The sequence below is a fragment of the Nycticebus coucang genome, chromosome 4 (genome assembly GCF_027406575.1).
Source record: "Nycticebus coucang isolate mNycCou1 chromosome 4, mNycCou1.pri, whole genome shotgun sequence".
Taxonomy (NCBI): Eukaryota; Metazoa; Chordata; class Mammalia; order Primates; family Lorisidae; genus Nycticebus; species Nycticebus coucang.
The window spans coordinates 84,205,046-84,224,505 of NC_069783.1; the positions used below are offsets into that span (position 1 = coordinate 84,205,046).

The 19,460-nt window shown below is 45.8% G+C and overlaps 2 protein-coding genes across 2 annotated transcripts in view; one reads left to right on the top strand and one right to left on the bottom strand.

Moving 5' to 3' along the window:
- Positions 1 to 5,266: 5,266 nt before the first annotated feature.
- C4H2orf68 (chromosome 4 C2orf68 homolog) lies at positions 5,267 to 7,909 on the bottom strand. Its single transcript, XM_053586822.1, has 4 exons — positions 7,683 to 7,909; positions 7,476 to 7,594; positions 6,211 to 6,362; positions 5,267 to 5,845 (listed from the first exon to the last, which is right to left on the bottom strand). Exons 1-4 carry the CDS (start codon positions 7,787 to 7,789, stop codon positions 5,723 to 5,725), a joined length of 501 nt encoding a protein of 166 aa, XP_053442797.1. The 5' UTR covers positions 7,790 to 7,909; the 3' UTR covers positions 5,267 to 5,722.
- A 2,349-nt stretch (positions 7,910 to 10,258) lies between these two features.
- USP39 (ubiquitin specific peptidase 39) overlaps positions 10,259 to 19,460 on the top strand; it is a 36,382-nt gene continuing 27,180 nt past the window's right edge. Inside the window, exons 1-4 of the mRNA XM_053586795.1 lie at positions 10,259 to 10,958; positions 12,617 to 12,686; positions 15,974 to 16,068; positions 18,280 to 18,416. Of these exons, the coding sequence (XP_053442770.1) occupies positions 10,691 to 10,958; positions 12,617 to 12,686; positions 15,974 to 16,068; positions 18,280 to 18,416 (570 nt within the window). The 5' untranslated portion in view covers positions 10,259 to 10,690. The remainder of the gene's footprint in view (positions 10,959 to 12,616; positions 12,687 to 15,973; positions 16,069 to 18,279; positions 18,417 to 19,460) is intronic.

Genomic DNA, 19,460 nt, shown 5'->3' on the forward strand with positions numbered 1-19,460 from the left:
TTGGTTATCCTGTGTGCTATGCTGTACACATATTATGCCATGAGCTCATGAGGAATAAATAGGTTCTTGCTCCTAAAAACATGGGTTCACTAGTACTCCTTTGTGCTATGTTATATCCTTATTATGCCATGAATTCATAGGGAATGGGTTCCAGGAGCTCAGGCTCCTTTCCGTTAGTTCTCACAAAGTGGGCTTCTCTGGGTGGCACAGGCTGGCGCTTTAGTTGAACCCAGGTACCTTTCTCTTTGGCTTCCTTCTTTTTCTGATCATTTTCCTTTACACGTTTCAGGAAGCTATCTCGGCTCTTAGAGTGCTTAATATGCTCAATACGAACATTAATCCTCTTCGCGAGGATCTTGCCCTTAACTTGTTTGTTTACAACAATGCCAACAGCATGCTGGGTAACATTGTAAACTCTTCCAGTTTTGCCATGGTAACATTTGTGTGGCATGCCTTTTTGAACAGTACCCATTCCCTTGATGTCTACAATATCACCTTTCTTGTAGATTCGCATATATGTGGCCAAAGGAATAACTCCATGTTTTCTAAAAGGCCTAGAGAACATGTATAGGGTGCCTCTCCTCTTTCCCTTTGTGTTTGTCATTTTGGTGAATTACTGGAAGATGGCATCTCCGGCCGAAAGCTGGGTCAGAGTTTGAACCCGCCACCTCTGGTATATAGGGCTGGGGCCCTACTACTTTGAGCCACAGGCGCCGCCGGGGGAAGAAACCTTTTTAGATTGAGTAAAAGGTAGAAATGGAAGCAGGAAACCTGTTAGGAGAAGAGTTTTCCAAATCACATCAAGTGTTCAAACAGGGCCAATAAGTATGACAATGCAATGACCACTGTACCAGGATAACCAGTTGAATAGACCAGTAGGGGATAAAATCCAGCCTACCTGCTGGCCATGCTCTAAGGGCATGTCTCTAATTCACACAGATGCAACATCTTCCTGCTCAGCTGTATTCCCGTTGGAGCAGGTGCCTAGTTTTCATCTGCCCAGTCCCTCATTGGAAGCTTTGTGATTCTTAATCAATACTTTATCTTCCTGAGCTGAGTTTGAGTCCCTATTCAATCACTGTGAAAGCCTGAGGGGGACTACTCATGTTCTAAACTGGCTGTTTTAACATGACATGGGGCAAGGCACCAGAGCGGTGCCATGAGGAGCTTCTGGCTTATTGAGACAATCTGAATAGTTCCTAAAACAGAATTACTCTAGCAATTAGAGCTCTCAATGACAGAAGGGCTCTTCATGGGCAGACAGGAATGAATTGTGTATCAGGTAAGAAGTAGGGACCAGATGTCTTTAAAAATCCCTTCCAACTCTAAAGCTACGTGAGTCTTAGTTATGCTCCAACCAGGACAGCTCTTAAAATAGGCAGTACAAAGCAAGAGATGAGATTTCCAGTGCTGATTCTGTGGTAGAATGACTTTAGGGCAGGCATTTAACCTCCACTTCCCCAAGTACACAAGTGATTTCACAACTCCTGGCAAAAACAGTGCTGTAAAAATAGTAGGTTTATTTGTTAAAAAAGAAATAATGTATATGAAAAGTACCTTCCTCCTATGATTTTCAAATAATTTGCATACTTCATTTTATTCATCTACACAGCAGAAACATTGGAAATGAAGCAACAGAACATATACATTTTTATACATTCGATACCACGACATATCTGGTACAACCAGTCTCTCATTCTGTTGGTCCTGAGAAGGCAGAGAAGCCATTTACCCAGAAGGTTTTCATTTCTAGTATCACTCCAACTCCCAGGGAAATTTGGGGTGGTTGCCTCTGACTTCTTGGCAGTGTGATTCTTCAGGACAGAAATTCAAAGAGGAACTTAAAATGTTTTAAGTAATTGTCAACATTCCCTGGAGATTTTTCCAAGGCCAAGAGGTAGAAAGGTAATCTATCCTCATTCCTCTTTCTGGACACAAAGGCCTCATTTAAATTTGTGAGCCTGCTAAGGATACTCAACCCTGCTATTAGCAGATCTTGTCAAATGTACAGCAGGTTGGATACTCACCATCCCAAAGGGCTTCCTCACACCCGCAAGGGGTAATCTCTAGTTGGCAACACCCCTCATAGTGGACAGGGGAGATGAAATGTCCCTTGTAGAGAGGCTTTTATAATGGGCCCACTAGCTGGCACAGCTACAGTGGCTCCTACTCTCATTTGGTACAAAAAGCTTTACATTCTTTTACTTTCTTGCATTACATTCTTCAAAGACTTCCATGCTTGCCAAATGGCTACAACTCAGGCTTTAGTATTTATTCTTTTTTTTTTTTTAAGAGACAGAGTCTCATTTTATTGCCCTCGGCAGAGTGCCATGGCATCACAGCTCACAGCAACCTCCAACTCCTGGGCTTAGGCGAGTCTCTTGCCTTAGCCTCCCGAGTAGCTGGGACTACAGGCACCTGCCACAATGCCCAGCTATTTTTCTGTTGCAGCTTGGCCAGGGTCGGGTTCGAACATGCCACCCTCGGGATATGGGGCCAGCGCCTTACCCTCTGAGCCACAGGTGCCGCCTTTTAGTGTTTACTCTTACACAACCCAAAGACCTTGGAAACCAGCTTCCTTCTGTTTTTGTGGCCAAGGGACCACAAAAACCCTAAAATAGTTTTCACCTCAGTGAGTGAAAAATCATAGTAAATGGACACAAGATCTATCAGACTATCAAAAAGATGCCCAGAAAGTATTCTGTCAAATGAATGTCGATTCTGGAGCATCCTGCTAGAAAGTTCGACTTAGCCCAACATTATTGCTACACAAAATAGCACAAGACGGTCCTCTTTGGTACATGTTCCTTGATGGCAAAATTCTAATTTTTGAAACAGGTGAAAGATTCCTAGAGGCAGGTCTGGTGAATAAACTGGGGATAGTACCACCTCGAACTCCAGCCAAGGAGTGGTACTAAGCAATGAGGCGGAGGTACAAGACTGTTAACTGGCTGAGAGCCATCCTCAGAGGCTCTCAGGATTGCCTGGAGAAATGCCAGCATCATTTCCAGTAGGTCATCTCTGAAAGACCACCTCTTAATGGAGGTACAAGGCTTAGTTTAGTACTTTAGTCATATTGCATAGATTGGCTAACAATGAAAATGTTTCCTTGAGTAGCAAAAAAGTGTTTGTGTCTGTTGAGATGGGAATCTAGCTCTGTCACCTAAGCTGGAGCACAGTGGCCTAATCATAGCTCACTGAAGCCCCAAATTCCTGGGCTCAAGCAATCCTCCTGCCTTAGCTTCCCAAGTAGCTGGGACTATAGGTACACACTAACGTGCCAAGCTAATTTCTTTTGTAAGAGACAGGCTCATGCTATGTTGTCCAGGCTCATCTCAAACTCCTGGGCTCAAGTAATCCTTGCGCTGTGGCCTCCCAAAATGCTGGCATTATAGGTGTGAGCTGTGAGCCACCAAGCCCAGCAGAAATATATTTATATATTTTTTGCAGTTTTTTGGCCAGGGCTGGGTTTGAACCCACCACCTCTGGCATATGGGGCCGGTGCCCTACCCCTTTGAGCCAACAGGCACCGCCCCAGCAGAAATATTTTATGTGCGCTAGATAAGCAAAGCTCTTCAAGGAAAAAAGAAAACTTAAAAGCAAGGAGTTTTTGTCAGTCTCCTACCTGAGAGGGTCTTTGTGAGAATTAAACAACATACACATAATGGGACAAAAAAGATACATACTAAACACTATCTTTCTTTTACCTCTTCCCAGGAACAGGAATGGAGGCTAAAATCTCAGGTGCCACTCCCCTAACTCCTCTTCTGGTCTTTTAAGTATAGTAAAACCAGGAAACGGGTGATCCAGCTGTGAGCAGACCCCAAAACTATTTCTAGACTAAGAAGACAAAGAGTTTCAGTGAAATTCTGTGATCTAAGTTACAAAATTAGCTAAAGAGCTAGAAAACTAGAAAGACTGACCAGTCTTCTGACCTTACAGAAGGCGGTGGGAGGTGAGAGCAGTGAAGTTTGGCAGAGCCTTTGACCCTTGAGGCTTCGGAGGGTACTTACCATTGTAAGTTTAAGGCACTTCTAAGTAGACAGGGAAGATGGTCTCCTTTGAAAGAACTGAGGCCAGGACTGGCAAGCTTAAGGCACTTAACCTTGGGCCAGCTCTATGGGTTCCTGGAAGCCCTCAGAACCAGGCCCTTCTAACTTAATCTACCTCAGTGTTCCAACACTGCCCTGGCACAGAGATCTGTGGCTTGTTTTACTGGCACAATTGAAGTAGCTGTCTTGCTCTACTTCTGAGGGAGTAGATTTTCAGGGGTGCAGGGCACAAATCTACATTGCCCTCAGGTGTCTTTAGAGCCTTATGTGGAAAAACCTTTAGGGAAGGGTCTTTGGTTTCAGGAGGTTTCAATGCTCACAGGCTTACTTAAACCTCACATTTCAGTTCACTGAGGTCAGTGATTTGTTGGAAAACTGAAGTGCCTCAGAGCTTTAGTGCGCTGACGTCTTGTGGTCTCCAGACCTTAGCCTAACTCTACATTGGAAAAAGTGCTCAGAGTGAGGGCAACAGTATTCCTGGGGATCTCTACTCGAGGGTCTGAGTTAGGACTATCCAGAGAAAGGAAAGAAAGCATGGTGCAGAATGAAAAAGCCCGTTCTACTCACTCTGGGGTATTGTTCAGGACTTTTGGTTTTTGCAACTACAGCTCCAATCAGGCAATTATTCCTAATGTTGAATTTCCCTTTAGATGGATGTTCAACCGTTAAATCACAATTGGAGTCAGTTCTAAGCTTGTTTTGGTAATTCCCCTTTAGTCTGAGCAAAGAACAGTCTCTTCACAGCTAGAGATGAGGTCCAAAGGTGGAATTTTGTAGCCTGAAGCCAAGGTAGGTTTGTCACAAGAAGTCTTTGCAGGTTAAATCATAGCTACTTGAAGTCTGAAGGAGAATTACTTGAGCCCACCTTGGGCAGCAACATAGTGAGACCTTGTCTCTTAAAAAGAATCCTTATAATTTAGCTCTGACATCTTCTGTCTAATTCTCCTAGCTGGACAGTGCAAAGCAGTGGAACATATGAGAAACTTGAAAAAAAACTTGAAAAAGCCATGGAAGGGGAGGGAAACATGCTTGCAAGTAGGTTTTGAAAACAGAAGTCTCCCATTTTATTGGTATCAGAATTATTTGGAAAGCTTGTTAGAAAGGTAAATCCCCAGAACCCCACACCTCCAAAGTCCTGAGCAGCTGGAGGTACAGTCATGTTGAGGGTGCAGAGGTGGAGACCTAATAGGTTGTACCTGAGACAAAAAGATGAGGGAAAAGAAAAAAAGCTTAAAAAAAAAAAAAAAGGTCAAGGAAAATATGGATAGAAGAGCAGAAGCACGCACAAAAAGAACCAAAAATAACAAATATGGCTCATGGAGCTGGGCAAAATAGTAGTGGCCAGGCATATGATCTTAGTGAGAAAGCACCACGTTGACATGAACTTTCACAAACCCTGGCTCTCCCTGGAGTCTCTGCTTCCAAATCACGAAGTTAGCTAAACAAAATTCTCAGAAAGTTCCAGAATTTTAGGCTAGGCAAATGGGCCAACATATAAGAAAGAATGGCTGCAAGGGATGCCAGGTGTAGTCCTGTAACACTCTTATGGATGCAGCACCGATCTCAAGATCAAACTGGTTCTGGCACCCCCCCAGACTAAGGTTGAGCTCCATGGGAGAATTCGTCGAAGAGCAGCAAATTCCAGCCTGGAGAGAATGCCTTCAATCAGGTCAGTGTCGGCTCTGGCGCTTTGCAATCTCCTCTTGGATACGCAACTTGAGGGCCTCTCGCATGAGTGGGTCCAGAGCTGTGTGTGCTGACACCTCCTCACTCACCTTTCCTGGGTCATCGTCCTACATGGAGGAAGAGTCAGGAAGCTCAGGGCCTGGCCTCTTCCAGGAGGTGACCTGCCCTGTTCCTACAATATTCTCATAAAACTCTGTTTGGCTCAAGATTTCTTGGCAACAACTGTCATATCCCAGGAGGCCCCAGCAATAGTGATTCTCAATTGGGGGCCAAGAGCCCTCCCAGCTCTGCCACTGAGAATCACTGTATGATGGGAGTGAGTTGTACTTGAAAGCATTGCGTAGCAGTCTTGTGCTCCTATGTGGAGCAGACACTTCCCATTGGCCCTGGGGAAAACAGTAGCTCAGAGTATTGCAGTGATTTCTCCCATGGCCAAAGACCTTCCGACTGTAGCTGTTTCCATGAGGCATACCTGATACACGATAACTGATGTGACCTCTCCACTGTCCGCCTCATATTCTAAGCAGAAGAGCTGATGGCTAGAAGGCTCCAGCTCAGAGCCACCACTACTGCTGCTTTCACAGGACTCTTCATAGTCTGGGTTGCCTTGGTGGGTAGAGGCATCTGGAAGGATGAACCACAGTGAGAGGGAAGAGGGGGACACTGGTGAAGCCCCTGCCTATACAGATGATGCAGGAAACATATTGCAAAGAAAATCCCAATCTTCTTATGGGTCCAATGTGTGTGTTTGGTGTTTTAGAATTTAGAAAAATTATAAGTTTTTTTTTTTTTTTTTGAGACAGAGTTTCACTATGTTGCCCTCGGTAGAGTACCGTGGCGTCATAGCTCACAGCAACCTCAAACTTGGGCTTAAAGCGATTCTCTTGCGTCAGCCTCCCAAGTAGCTGGGACTACAGGCGCCCACCACAGGGCCTGGCTATTTTTTGTTGCAGTTGTCATTGTCGTTTAGCTGGCCCTGGTCCGGGTTCTAAACCACCACCCTGGCTGTAAGTGACTGGCTCCAGAGCCCAGTTAGAAGTTTTATTTACCTTTGTATACTTGCTCTGGGGCCAGCACATCCAGTTACAAAGTAGGTATATAATGAATGGTTGTCTAGCATGTAGGATAGGAAGACAGTGAAAGGATACATAGAGCTCTATCTAGGTTCGAATCCAGGGTCTGCCATTTACTAGCTTTCAGATCTTTGGCATATTATTTGACCTCTCAGTGCCTACTTCCTGACTGTGAAATGAAAATAAAAGTTCTAATCTTAGGAGGTTCTAAAAAGACCCAATAAGTCAATCTACAGTTTACCGCGTAGGAAGACTAGTGTCACTTATTAACCACTATGATCGCTAAGCCTCAGGGAAACTTCGGAAAAGGCTATTTACTAGATTCATTCCATAATTATGTCCTGGTTGCTTATAACTGCCACTTTTTTCTTTACTCGGTAGTGGAGCAGCACACTATAATGTAATACAGTGGGGCAAACCAGAAAACAACTTCTTGCCAGTTCTCAGGTACCCTATGTAACAAGTGATAATTAACTGGGGGTCATGAGCCCTCCCAGTTCTTGGGCAGAAACTGAGCCGAGATCAGGGAGCGCTGAAGAGGAGGTCCCGGGAACAGGCGAAGTAAGCTGAGCCTCGGGAATAATTAGTGCTTTTTTCCCTACAGAAAAGGGGAGTGCGTTGCAAGAGAGCGCGGGCTTGAGACAGGCGGGGCGGGCGGCCTCACCTCGATGTCGCGGCAGGTACACTTGCAGGTCTGGCTTCCGGGGCCGCGTCGGCGCGGGCGTGTGTCTTCTCCTCACCTTCTCCTTGGCCGCCTGCTTCACCTTCTTATCGTAGTTGTCCCTGCGGGGAGCCGGGCGGGAGTCAGGGACAGCCTGGCCGGGCCAGGCCGGACCAGGGGTGGCGGCGGCGGCGCAAAGTGGGGCGGTACCGGGCGATCTGGTTCCGTCGGATATGGTGCACGAAGCCGTGGTTCATATCCAGTCGCCCGCCAGGCTTGCAGCAGAGCCCAGAACCGGGACCAGACCCCGCCTCCATTCGGAGCCGGAGGTGCAGAGCCACAGCCCGCAACGGCCCCCAACCGCCGTCCACCCGCAGGCAGAATTCCGATCGTTCGGCTTACAGCTTCCGACCCCGCGTCCTGACTTCCGGCCCAGGACACCCGCCTGGTCCCGCGTAGTCGCGCGCGGAGTTGGCGGCGGGGGTGAGGGTGGAGCATGCTCGCTCCACCAAGCGGGCGAGCTTTTGTTTTCTTTGTAGTGTTACCAATACAAAGACCTTGGGCTTGCAGATGGCGTGCCAGAACGTTCCAAAAAATGCTAGTCACCCATGAACAACACTCGGCGCTTGTGGAGCCTTCCCTTTTCTGGTGATAGGATACCGTGACACACAATCACCAGCTGCGTGACCTTGGCTGTCGTCGTAATCCCTCCGTGCCTCGGTTTCCTCATTCGTATATGGGGAAATGGAGAGCACCTACCTCAAATGGGTTGTGAGGCGGCAAAACGAGTGCTGGGCGGGGTGCGCCTCACTGCCTGCCCACTGCGCGCCCCGGCTTAACTGTGCTGCTAGAGGACCCAGGGGGTGCAGGGACCAGAGCGTGTATAATTTTCGAGTCTTTATTTACTCTATCGCCATGGGTAGAGTGACGTGGCATCATAACTCACAGCAACCTCAATCTCTTGCCTCAGCCTCCCTAGTACTGGGACTACAGTAGGCATGCACCACCATGGCCCACTAATTTTTGTTTTTAGTAGAGACAGGGTCTCATTCTTGGCCTCAGCCTCCCAGAGTACTAGGATTACAGGCGTGAGACACCGGCCCAGCCGATTCTTGGGGCGGCGCCTGTGGCTCAGTGAGTAGGGCGCCGGCCCCATATGCCGAGGGTGGCGGGTTCAAACCCAGCCCCGGCCAAATTGCAACAGAAAAATAACCGGGCGTTGTGGCGGGCGCCTGTAGTCCCAGCTGCTCGGGAGGCTGAGGCAAGAGAATCGCGTAAGCCCAAGAGTTAGAGGTTGCTGTGAGCCGTGTGACGCCATGGCACTCTACCCGAGGGCGGTACAGTGAGACTCTGTCTCTACAAAAAAAAAAAGTCAAACTCAGGGGTTCACGATTAGAACTCCAAGCTGTGGTTCAGCTGTACGACTTTACTGAGCGAGCCGAGGGAGGGCGCTGTCCCGAAGCCTGACAGCCGAGGCAGACCTGAAGTCAACTAGCGGAGCTGAGGGCCCGACGGGCGCCGAGCGACCCTGGTTCCCGGAGCCTCGGGGTATGCGGACCAGGCGACCCGGAGGCCTACCAGGGCCTATGCAACTGCCTTTCCTTGATTTGTAGTGGTGGCTTCACCGGTGTATCCATAAGCCAGAATCGAGCACATGCACGCCTTAAACGTATAGTTTACTGCATTCTAATTATACGTCAATGGAGGAGTTCAAACCAGCACAGCAGTTCCAAGCAGGCCTGGAGTTACAGCTTTATTGACTCGTGGGAAACTCGCCTGTGCGGGGCGTTTGCGTTATCCGATGCCCGAGAACCGGGTACTAGTGGAATCAGAGCGTTTCCTGGCCCTCCTTCGAGCCGAGCTGCGGAGACTGCGGGAGACTATTGATGGACCAACAGTGGTTTAAAGGCACAAAGAAAATTTTAAAAAATGTTTTGATTTAATTTCTTGAAAAAATTTTAATTATGAGTACACCATAGTATTCCTTTTTTTATTGTTGGGGATTCATTGAGGGTACAAGAAAACAGGTTACACTGATTGCATTTGTTAGTTAAAGTCCTTCTTACAATCCTGTCTTGCCCCCCAAAAGGTGTGGCACACACCAAGACCCCACCCCACAATAGTACTCTTTATAGGGTACATGTGATGTTTTAATACAGGCATACAATGAATTAATCAAATCAGCGTAATTGGGGTATCCATCACCTGGCATTTGTCTGTTGTTGTTAGAAATATTCCAGTTTCAATTAGTGTAACTGGCTTATTGTACCCTCAATGAATCCCCAACAATAAAAAAAAAAAAGGGGGAAAAAAAAGAAATATTCCAGTTTCACTCTTTATTGTTTTAAAGTACACCCTAACGAGGCAGGGCGCAGTGACTCACGTCTATAATTCTATAGCACTTATGGGAGGCAGAGGCAGTGCATCGCCTGAGCTCGGGAAGTGGAGACTAGCTTGAGCAAGAGCAAGACCCTGTCTCTACTACAAATAGAAAAATTAGCTGCGTGTTGTGGCGGGAGCCTGTAGTCCCAGTTACTGGGGAGGCTGAGGCAAGAGGATAACTCAAGCCTAAGAGTTTGAGCTTGTGAGGTAGAATGCCACGGCACTCTACCCAGGGTGACAGAGAGTCTGTCTCAAAAGAAAAAAAAAAGTATGCCCTAACTTACTGTTAATTAGAGTCACTTTCTTGTGCTATCAAATATTGTTCATTCTCTATCTAAATGATAATTTTGCATCCCCATTTTATCTCTGCCCTCCCCCTCCAGTCGCCCCTTCCCCCCAATCCCTGATAACTCTTCCCAGCCTCTGGTGACTCTAATTCTACTCTCCGTCTCCAGTAGATTAATTGTTGTTAATATTTAGTTCCCTCATATGAGTGAGAACATGCGAGATTTGTCGAGGCACCAAGTATGTTGAGGAAATGTACGGCAGAACAGCAGCTTCTTTTAAGGAAAAAAACTTAATAGCTGGTAAAAGGTTCCTATCTCTTTAAGCTGGATATGACGGGTAAAGTGGCAGTAGGCCCACGGAAGGTTCTCAGGTGCGTGCGCCGAGGCCAGGGCGCCTGGATAAGCCGCACTTCACATAAATTTCCAGCCGCTTGATTTGTCCCCAGTGGCGACTCGTAGAGGAATTTGTAGCTCCCCTTCTGATTGGCCGTGTGCTGCGCGCTCTGGCGTGCCTGGGGCTTGTGCAGGGCCGCTCGGCCGGTAGCGGAGATGTCCAGCCGGTCCAAGCGGGAGTCTCGGGGTTCCACTCGCGGGAAGCGTGAGTCCGAGTCCCGGAGCAGCTCAGGTCGCGTTAAGCGGGAGCGAGATCGAGAGCGGGAGCCCGAGACGACGAGCTCTCGGAACAGCCCGGTGCGCGTGAAGCGGGAGGTAGAGCCGGCGAGCGCGCGTGAGGCCCTGGCTCCTGCCTTCCCAGCGGTGCGGGTGAAACGGGAGCGTGAGGCGGACGAGGACTCGGAGCCTGAGCGGGAGGTGCGAGGTGCGAGGAGCCGGGATGGGCCGGGCGCGAATTCCATCCTTAGGTTCTTTCTCTCTCCAGCCTCCCGCTACTTCCTTGCTGGGACGGCGGTGGGGGGTGGGAGGTGGGTGGGACCTAGACTCGGCGACAGACAACATTCCTAACAACAGCAGCAGCTTCCCTTTATAGAATGTCCAACGTGACGTTGTGCACAGCGCAATGTTAGTGCTATTTTACAGGTGTCACTCCCTTTCGTTTTTACAAAAGCTTTAAGCTGTGGTGTCCTGTTGTAATTTCTGGAATCAGACTGTTCAGAGTGGAGAGTTTGAGCGCTTGGTTCTTGCACTAAAGTACTGGTTGTATACCACTTTTTAAGCCAAATAAAGTCAGGAGACAATTCTTTGATCTCTGGAGTTTCTGCACATACTTCAACCAGACTGTCTATCAAGGAACAATCTTGGGAGGCAGAGGAAACCTTGGTATGTTGAGGAAATGTTTTGTACCCCTACAAAATAAAGGGGAGGCAAGCCCACAGTGTTATAAAAGTGCATGTTTTCTTTTCTTTTTTTTTTTTTTTGAGACAGAGTCTTAAGCCGTCATCCTGCGTGGAGTGCTGTGGCGTCGCAGCTCACAGCAACCTCAAACTCCTGGGATTAAGCTATTCTCTTGCCTCAGCCTTCCAAGCAGCTGGGACTACAAGCGCCCACCACAACGCCCGGCCCTTTTTTGATTGTAGTTGTCATTGTTGTTTGTAGTTGTCATTGTTGTTTGGCAGGCCCGGGCTGGATTCAAACTGGCCAGCTCCAGTGTATGTGGCTGGCGCGCTAGCCACGTAAGCTACAGGCGCCAAGCCAAAAGTGCATGTTTTCTAATCCTAGGGTTCCTCTCTGCTGTAAGACAAGCCACTTTGTGCAGGGATTGCCTTTCCCTTGCCTTTTGGAAATTGACTTGGGGAACAGCCCCAATGCTACATTTAGTTCATCTTGGTATCTGTAATACGTTTCATGATACTTTTTATGTTCCATGGGATTTATATTATATATTTTTTTTTTTTTGAGAGAGAGTCTCATTCTGTCACCCTCGGTAGAGTGCCATGGCATCATAGCTCACAGAAACCTCAAATTTGGGCTCAAGTGATCCTTTGTTTTTTTTTTTTTTTTGGTTGCAGTTTTTGGCTAGGGCTGGATTTGAACCCACCACCTCTAGTATATGGGGCCAGGGCCCTACTCCTTGAGCCACAGGTACCGGCCTCAAGTGATCCTCTTGACTCAGCCTCCCAAGGAGCTGGAACTACAGGTGTCTGCCCCAATGACCAGCTGTTTTTAGAGACAGCATTTCCTTCTTGCTCAGGCTGGTTTCCAAACTCCTGAGCTCTGGGCAATCCACCTGCTTTGGCCTCCCAGAGTGCTAGGATTTCAGGCATGAGCCACCATGCCTGGCTCATGGGTTTGTTTTTAATATAACTTGCAAACAAAACTTTTATTGGTCATGTGTATACCAAATATATTATCCCAGTTTGTGGCTTGTTCCATTAATGGCCTTTTTTTGGACGTTGTTCTACCTGAAAAATCACTCATCTTGATTAGTTTTTCTCATTTCTGTGTTCCTTTGTTTATATTGTTAGCTGACCCTGAGTACAGGTTTCCCATTTTCAAAGCCTGTGATGATTTTCCTTTTAGCGAGGAATGGCCGAGAGGATTCTGAGGACCGAAGGAGCCGCCATTGCCCATACCTGGACACCATTAACAGGTCAGTAGGACAGAGATACTGAGGCTAGCAAAAGAACAGTGAAATCTATGCAGAAAATTCTTTGGAATGTACATTGAATAACATTGACAAAGTTTACTTTTTAAAGATTTTTGCCCCAGAAAATTGTGCTTCTTGCATTATTTAATAACTGTTGTCTGTCGATTTTTTTTTTTTTTTTTTTTGAGACAGAGTCTCAAGCTGTCACTTTGGGTAGAGTGCCGTGGCATCACAGCCCACAGCAACCTCAAACTCTTGGACTTAAGCAATTCTCTTGCCTCAGCCTACCCTGTAGCTGGGACTACAGGTGCCTGCCACAACACCCAGCTATTTTTTTTTTGTTGTTGCAGTTGTCATTATTTTAACTGGCCCAGCTGAGTTCGAAGTAGCCAGCCTTGGTGTGTAAGGCCGGAGCCCTACCCGCTGAGCTATGGGTGCCACCTGTCAATTTAATGGCAGAAGTACATGTTGTAAACGTGTCAGAGCACATGTTGTTCAAGGGTGGGCACATGCTTGAGGACCTTTTAGTTGATTTTGAGTTTGTATGCTGGAATAATGGGACACATACTGTCTTTAAAATCATAGTAGCAAATTTAAGTATTTATCGAGCACCCACTATTACTAGGTATTATTCTAGGTACCTGGGATTCAGAAAAAAAAAAAACAAACCAAAACAAAGATTTGTTTGCAAGCAGAGGCAGTTGACCTTATCTTGGTATTCTTTTCTCTGATTCCCAGATGGCATGTTAGAATGCTTTCCAATCTATTTTCTAGAGTAATGCTGTCTAGTAGAACTTTCTGTAGTCATGGAATTGCTCTCTATAAGACTTGTTTATTGTGTTAGGCACAAGCCACATCTGGCTGTTGAGCATTTGAAATTTGCCTTGTGCAATGGAGGAACTGAATTTTAAATTTTATTTGATTAAGTTGGCACTCTGTAATGGGGAATGTGGAACCTGCAGATATGGAGAGCCAATTGTAAGGGACGAGCATTGTGGATTTTAGTATCTGCAGGGGTCTTAGAACCAATCTTGTGGATACCAAGGGTTGACCATATATATATATATATATATATATATTTATTTATTTATTTATTTTTTTTGAGACAGAATCTCATTTTGTTGCCCTCGGTAGAGTGCCGTGGCTTCTCAAACTTCTCACAGCAAACTCAAACTCTTGGGCTCAAATCATTCTCTTGCCTCAGCCTCCTGAGTAGCTGGGACTAAGGTGCCCACCACAACACCTGGCTATTTTTAAGGACAAGGTCTCACTCTGGTAGGATGGTCTTGAACCTGTGAACTCAGGCAATCCACCCGCCTCGGCCTCCCAGAGTGTTGGGATTACAGGCGTGAGCCACCTTGCCTGGCCTGTATTGATTTTTAATTTTATTTATTTTTGAGACAGTCTTAACTATTTTGCCCTCGGCAGAGTGCTATGGCGTCACAGCTCACAGCAACATCAAATGCCTAGGCTTAAGCGATTCTCTTGTCTCATCCTCCCATCTCTTGCCTTATTCTCCCAAGTAGCTGGAACTACAGGCACCCGCCACAATGCCTGGCTATTTTTTTGTTGTAGTTGTCATAGCTGTTTGGCAGGCCCATGCTGGGTTAGAACCTGCCAGCTCTCGTGTATGTGGCCAGCGCCCTAGCCGCTGAGCTACAGGCTCTGAGCCCTGGCTATCTTTTTGTTGTAGTAGTTGTCATTGTTGTTTAGCGAGCCTGGGCCCGGTTCAAACCCCCCAACCCTGGTGTATGTGGCCTGCTCCCTAACCGCTGAGCTATGGGTGCTGAGCTTGTATTTTGTTTTTATTTTTTTTGTAGAGACAGAGTCTTACTTCATCGCCCTTGCTAGAGTGCTGTGGCATCACACAGCTCACAGCAACCTCCAACTCCTGGACTTAGGTGATTCTCTTGCCTCAGCCTCCTGAGTTGTTGGGACTACAGGCACCTGCCACAATGCCTGGCTATTTTTTTGTTGCAGTTTGGCTGGGGCTGGGTTTGAACCTGCTACCCTCGGTATATGGGGCCAGTGTCCTACCCACTGAGCCACAGATGCCACCTTTGTATTGTTTTATTAAGAGATGAGGTCTTGCTCTGTTGCCCAGGCTGAAGTGCAGTAGCACTAATATAGCTCACTGTAACCGTGAACTCAAGTGATATCTCCCTTAGTCTATATAGCTGGGGCTATAGGTGTGTACCACCATACTTGGCTAATTTTTCTAAAAATAGGGTGTTACTGTGTTGCCCAGGCTGGTCTTGAACTCTTGGCCTCAAGTGATCCTTCCTACTTAGCCTTCCAAAGCACTGAGGTCATAGGCATGAGCCACTATTCCCTGCCCAGGGTTAACTGTGTTTTGAATTTAATTGTCAGTAGTTACTTGGGTCTAGTGGCCCCTTTATTAGACAATACGGTGCTATGGGATCATTACCAATTCATTAGGAGTTGATATTTGAGAAGTCCATTTGCCTTAATGAGGATTCAGTGGAGGCAAAGTTTTTGTTCCTTACTGCCTAGCACTCATGAACCATTACTTTGCACTTGAACACAGATCTATTTGTAGATATACCCCTAAAATTCTTTAGGCTTCTCATTAATTTTTATGTACAAAAATACATTTTTCTTTTCTTTTTTTTTTTTTTTAGAGACAGAGTCTCACTTTGTCGCCCTCAGTAGAGTGCTATGTCATCACAGCTCACAGCAACCTCCAGCTCTTGGGCTTAGGCGATTCTCTTGCCTCAGCCTCCCGAGTAGCTGGGAGTACAGGTGCCCACCACAACGCCTGGCTATTTTTTTGTTGCAGTTGTCATTGATGTTTTGCTGGCCTGGGCAGGGTTCAAACCCACCACCCTTAGTATATGGTGCCAGTGCCCTACTCATGGAGCCACAGGCATCACCCCAAAAATACATTTTTCTTTTATAGAGGATTTGTTCACTCTTTTTTAATGTCCTCACATTCCTGGAATGCTGTTGGGGGCCCTGTTACTTAAATCTGACTTAAATGAGGAAGGTGCCTTCAGTGGCAGGTCCTTGATTGGTTGCAAATACTGACGAGAAAGAGGCTTGTGGGCATTGTGTGTCAGGTTGAGACACCGCAATACTGCTTTGGGGTTTGATGGGTATAAGTGAAGAATTAGCAGTGCTTACCACAGTTTGCATGTGGTTGTTGAACCATCCTGAAGGATGCTGTGTGGTGTTGTGGAACATAACAGCCAACATTGCTTCATGTGGGTGCCTTCCTAGATATCTATCTCTATTAATTTTTTTTTTCTGTTTTGTTTTGGTTCTCTTAGGAGTGTACTGGATTTTGACTTCGAGAAGCTGTGTTCTATCTCTCTCTCGCATATCAATGCGTATGCCTGTCTGGTGTGTGGCAAGTACTTTCAGGGTAAATAAATGCTATGAATTTTAAACTTGTTAAGTTTTCAGGCAGACTTTTTTTTTTTTTTTTTTTTAAAGAAAATAAACTGTTCTCTGGAATGATGTCTAATGATCTCTATCTTTGTTTCCAGGAAATTAAAATACTCTTAGAAAACCAATAGGAAATTTTCTGTCAAAACCTGAAGAAAAGACTGATCACAGAGACTCTGTATTTCTTTTATAAAAAATATAATTTGTTTATTTTTTTGAGAGGTATCCTAGATCCTAGTTATGTTGTCCAGGCTGGTCTTATATTCCTGGACTCAAAACAATTCTTCTACCTTAGCCTCCTGAGTAGCTAAGATTATAGGTACAAGCCACTATACTCAGCTAGACTCTGGATTTTTTTTTTTTTTTAAGACTCTGAATTTCTGAACCTCTAATTTTTTTTTTTTTTTGATGCTTACTTTTTTTGTTGTTATTGTTTTTGAAAATCCTTTTGCTCAGTGGACTTTTATTTATTTATTTATTTAAATAAATTTTTTTTTTTGGTTGTTGTTGCAGTTTTTGGCCGGAGCTGAGTTCAAACCTGCCACCCTTGGCATATGGGGCCGGTGCCCTACTCCTTGAGCCACAGGCGCCACCCTGTGGACTTTTTTTTTTTTGGCCGGGGCTGGGTTTGAACCCACCACCTCCGGCATATGGGACCGGCGCCCTACTCCTTGAGCCACAGGCGCCGCCTGGACTTTTTTTTTTGAGACAGAGTCTTACTTTGTCACCCTCAGTAGAGTGCTGTAGTGTCACAGTTCACAGCAACCTCAAACTCATGGGCTTAAGCAATTTTCTTGCCTCAGCCTCCCAACTAGCTGGGACTACAGGTGCCTGCCACAATGCCACGAGGTCTTGTTCTAGTTCAGGCTGGTCTCTGACTTGTGAGCTCAGACAATCCACCTGCCTCAGCCTCCCAGGGTGTTAGGATTGCAGGCCTGAGTCACTGCACCTGGCCTGCTCTATGGACTTTTTAATTCTGTTCTTTTCTGATAATCTATTTTTTTAGTTCATCAGACCAAGCAAACATTATGTACATAGTACAGTGGGGGATTCAAAAGAAATATAAACTACATTCTTTGCTCTTATAAGGAGTCAAGGTTGACACATTAAAAAAACTCAGCAAATTGATAAAAATTACTGCTAGACTGTGGCACCAAGTAGAAATAAAAGCCGCAGGAGTTCAAATGCAAAGATCAATGTTGGAATGTTTTCTTGAGTTCATGGAGAAGGTGAGGTGAATTGGCAGGTCATAATAGAATTTGAATGGTTAAAAGAGAGAGATTTAAGATTTTAGAAAGGAGTAACAACATGAACAAAGGATTTTCCTGAATGTGGGCACTTCCAGGGTGGAGTGATGATGGATTGTCATAGGATATGTCTATGTGTGTGTATGTGCACACATCATATATACTGTATACATAGATATTTCTTTCTTTTTTTTTTTAGTTTACTTTTATTTTTTTTGTAAAGACAGAGTCTCACTGTACCACCCTCAGGCAGAGTACCATCAGGTCACACGGCTCACAGCAACCTCCAACTTCTGGGCCTATACGATTCTCTTGCCTTAGCCTCTGGAGCAGCTGGGACCACAGGGGCCCACCACAACACCCAGCCACCTTTTTGTTGCAGTTTGGCCAGGGCTGGGTTTAAACCTGCCACCCTCGGCGCATGAGGCCGGCGCCCCACTCACTGAGCCACAGGCACCACCCTACATAGATATTTCTTATTTCAGATATATATGAAGCTAGCTCTAGCCGGGTGTTGTGGCGGGCACCTGTAGTCCCAGCTACTTGGGAGGCCAAAGCAAGAGAATCACCTAAGCCCAAGAGTTTGAAGTTGCTGTGAGCTATGATACTACAGCACTCTACCGAGGGCGACATAATAAGACTCTTGTCTCAAAAAAAAAAAAGAAGCTAGCTTGTATATGTATATGTTGTATATATTTCATATTAAAATTTCTTTCCTCAACCAATGCCATGCTGTCTAGGAATTAAGGTTACCAATGTGCTTTTCTTTCTTGCTAATTTTTATTATGAGAGAAGTTCATGTGAGAGATTCATGAATGGAGTACTGTTTGTTTTTATTGATGTTAATGTGTTCCAGTAGAAAATAACTAAAGGAAAAGCAAACCTGATCTTTGCCTTTCTAGGATCTGCCTTTTTCTTACAGCCTTTCTCTCTTCCTGCAGGCCGGGGTTTGAAGTCTCATGCCTACATTCATAGTGTCCAGTTTAGCCACCATGTCTTCCTCAACCTCCACACTCTTAAATTTTACTGCCTTCCAGACAACTATGAGATCATCGATTCCTCATTGGAGGATATCACGGTTTGTATCCAACAAGGCTGGTTTGTGACCAGTTCTTTTGTGAGTGATCCCAGAGTTCCTGGGTGGAACTGATCCACCTAAGTTCAGGGAAAAATCTCAGTCCCTTTGGGCTTGGAGAGGCTACTTTCCTTTTGGGAAGAATCAGGTAAACCATGTAAGGAGGTCAGAGTTCATAATTGTGGCCTGTGGTTTGCAGTCTACTTGTCATTTCTGCTTTTAACATGAAGGACTGGGACTGAAGGAAATATGGCTCCTTTCTATCAAGATTAAAACATTTTTGTGGAATAAGTTACCCTTCCACCTTCTGAGGTATGAGAATTGGGATGTGAACTGAGTGTGGCATAGGACAGTAGATACCAGGCCCATATAGCAATTCCTGGCTACTTTTGATTATACGAGGTCTGACAATTAAGTTCATGAATTTGTCCTAGAAAAAGTGCTACATATCTCATGGCCGAATATCACTCTGGTCACCCTTGAAGTACTCCTCTTGGCAAACTATGCACTGACCCCAGTGCCTAGTCTATCCTTCAAAGCAATTTTGGACCTCTTTCCGGAATGGCCACCAAAGTTATCAGATTTTCCTTGATGTCTTGAATGTCATCAAAATGTCTTCTTTCAATAGTTCATTTATCTCTGGATAAAGAAAAAAGTGAGGAGGGTGGGGGGGGTTCCTATACAGTTTTTGTTTCCTGACTAAAAATTCCTTCATAGATAGTATTGTATGAGCTGGTGCATTGTTGTGATGAAAGAGCCAAGATTTTCAGTTAAGATTTTCCTAACTGGGGTGGCACCTGTAGCTCAGTGAGTAGGGGGCCACCCCCATATACTGAGGGTGGCTGATTTGAACCTGGCCCAGCCAAACTACAATAACAAAAAAAATAGCTGGGCATTGTGGTGGGCGGCTATAGTCCCAGCTACTTGGGAGGGTCAGGCAAGAGAATTGCCTAAGCCCAGGAGCTGGAGGTTGCTGTGCGTTGTGATGCCATAGCATTCTACTGAGGGCAACAAAGTGAGACTCTGTCTCTTAAAAAAAAAAAAAAG

Coding starts and splice junctions, on each gene's coding strand:
- C4H2orf68 (XM_053586822.1), bottom strand. CDS start 7,789: ATGGAGGCGGGGTCTGGTCCCGGTTCTGGGCTCTGCTGCAAGCCTGGC. Junction 7,595..7,682: donor CGACGGAACCAGATCGCCCG/GTACCGCCCCAC, acceptor GGCTCCCCGCAG/GGACAACTACGATAAGAAGG. Junction 5,846..6,210: donor CATCAGTTATCGTGTATCAG/GTATGCCTCATG, acceptor TCCTCCATGTAG/GACGATGACCCAGGAAAGGT.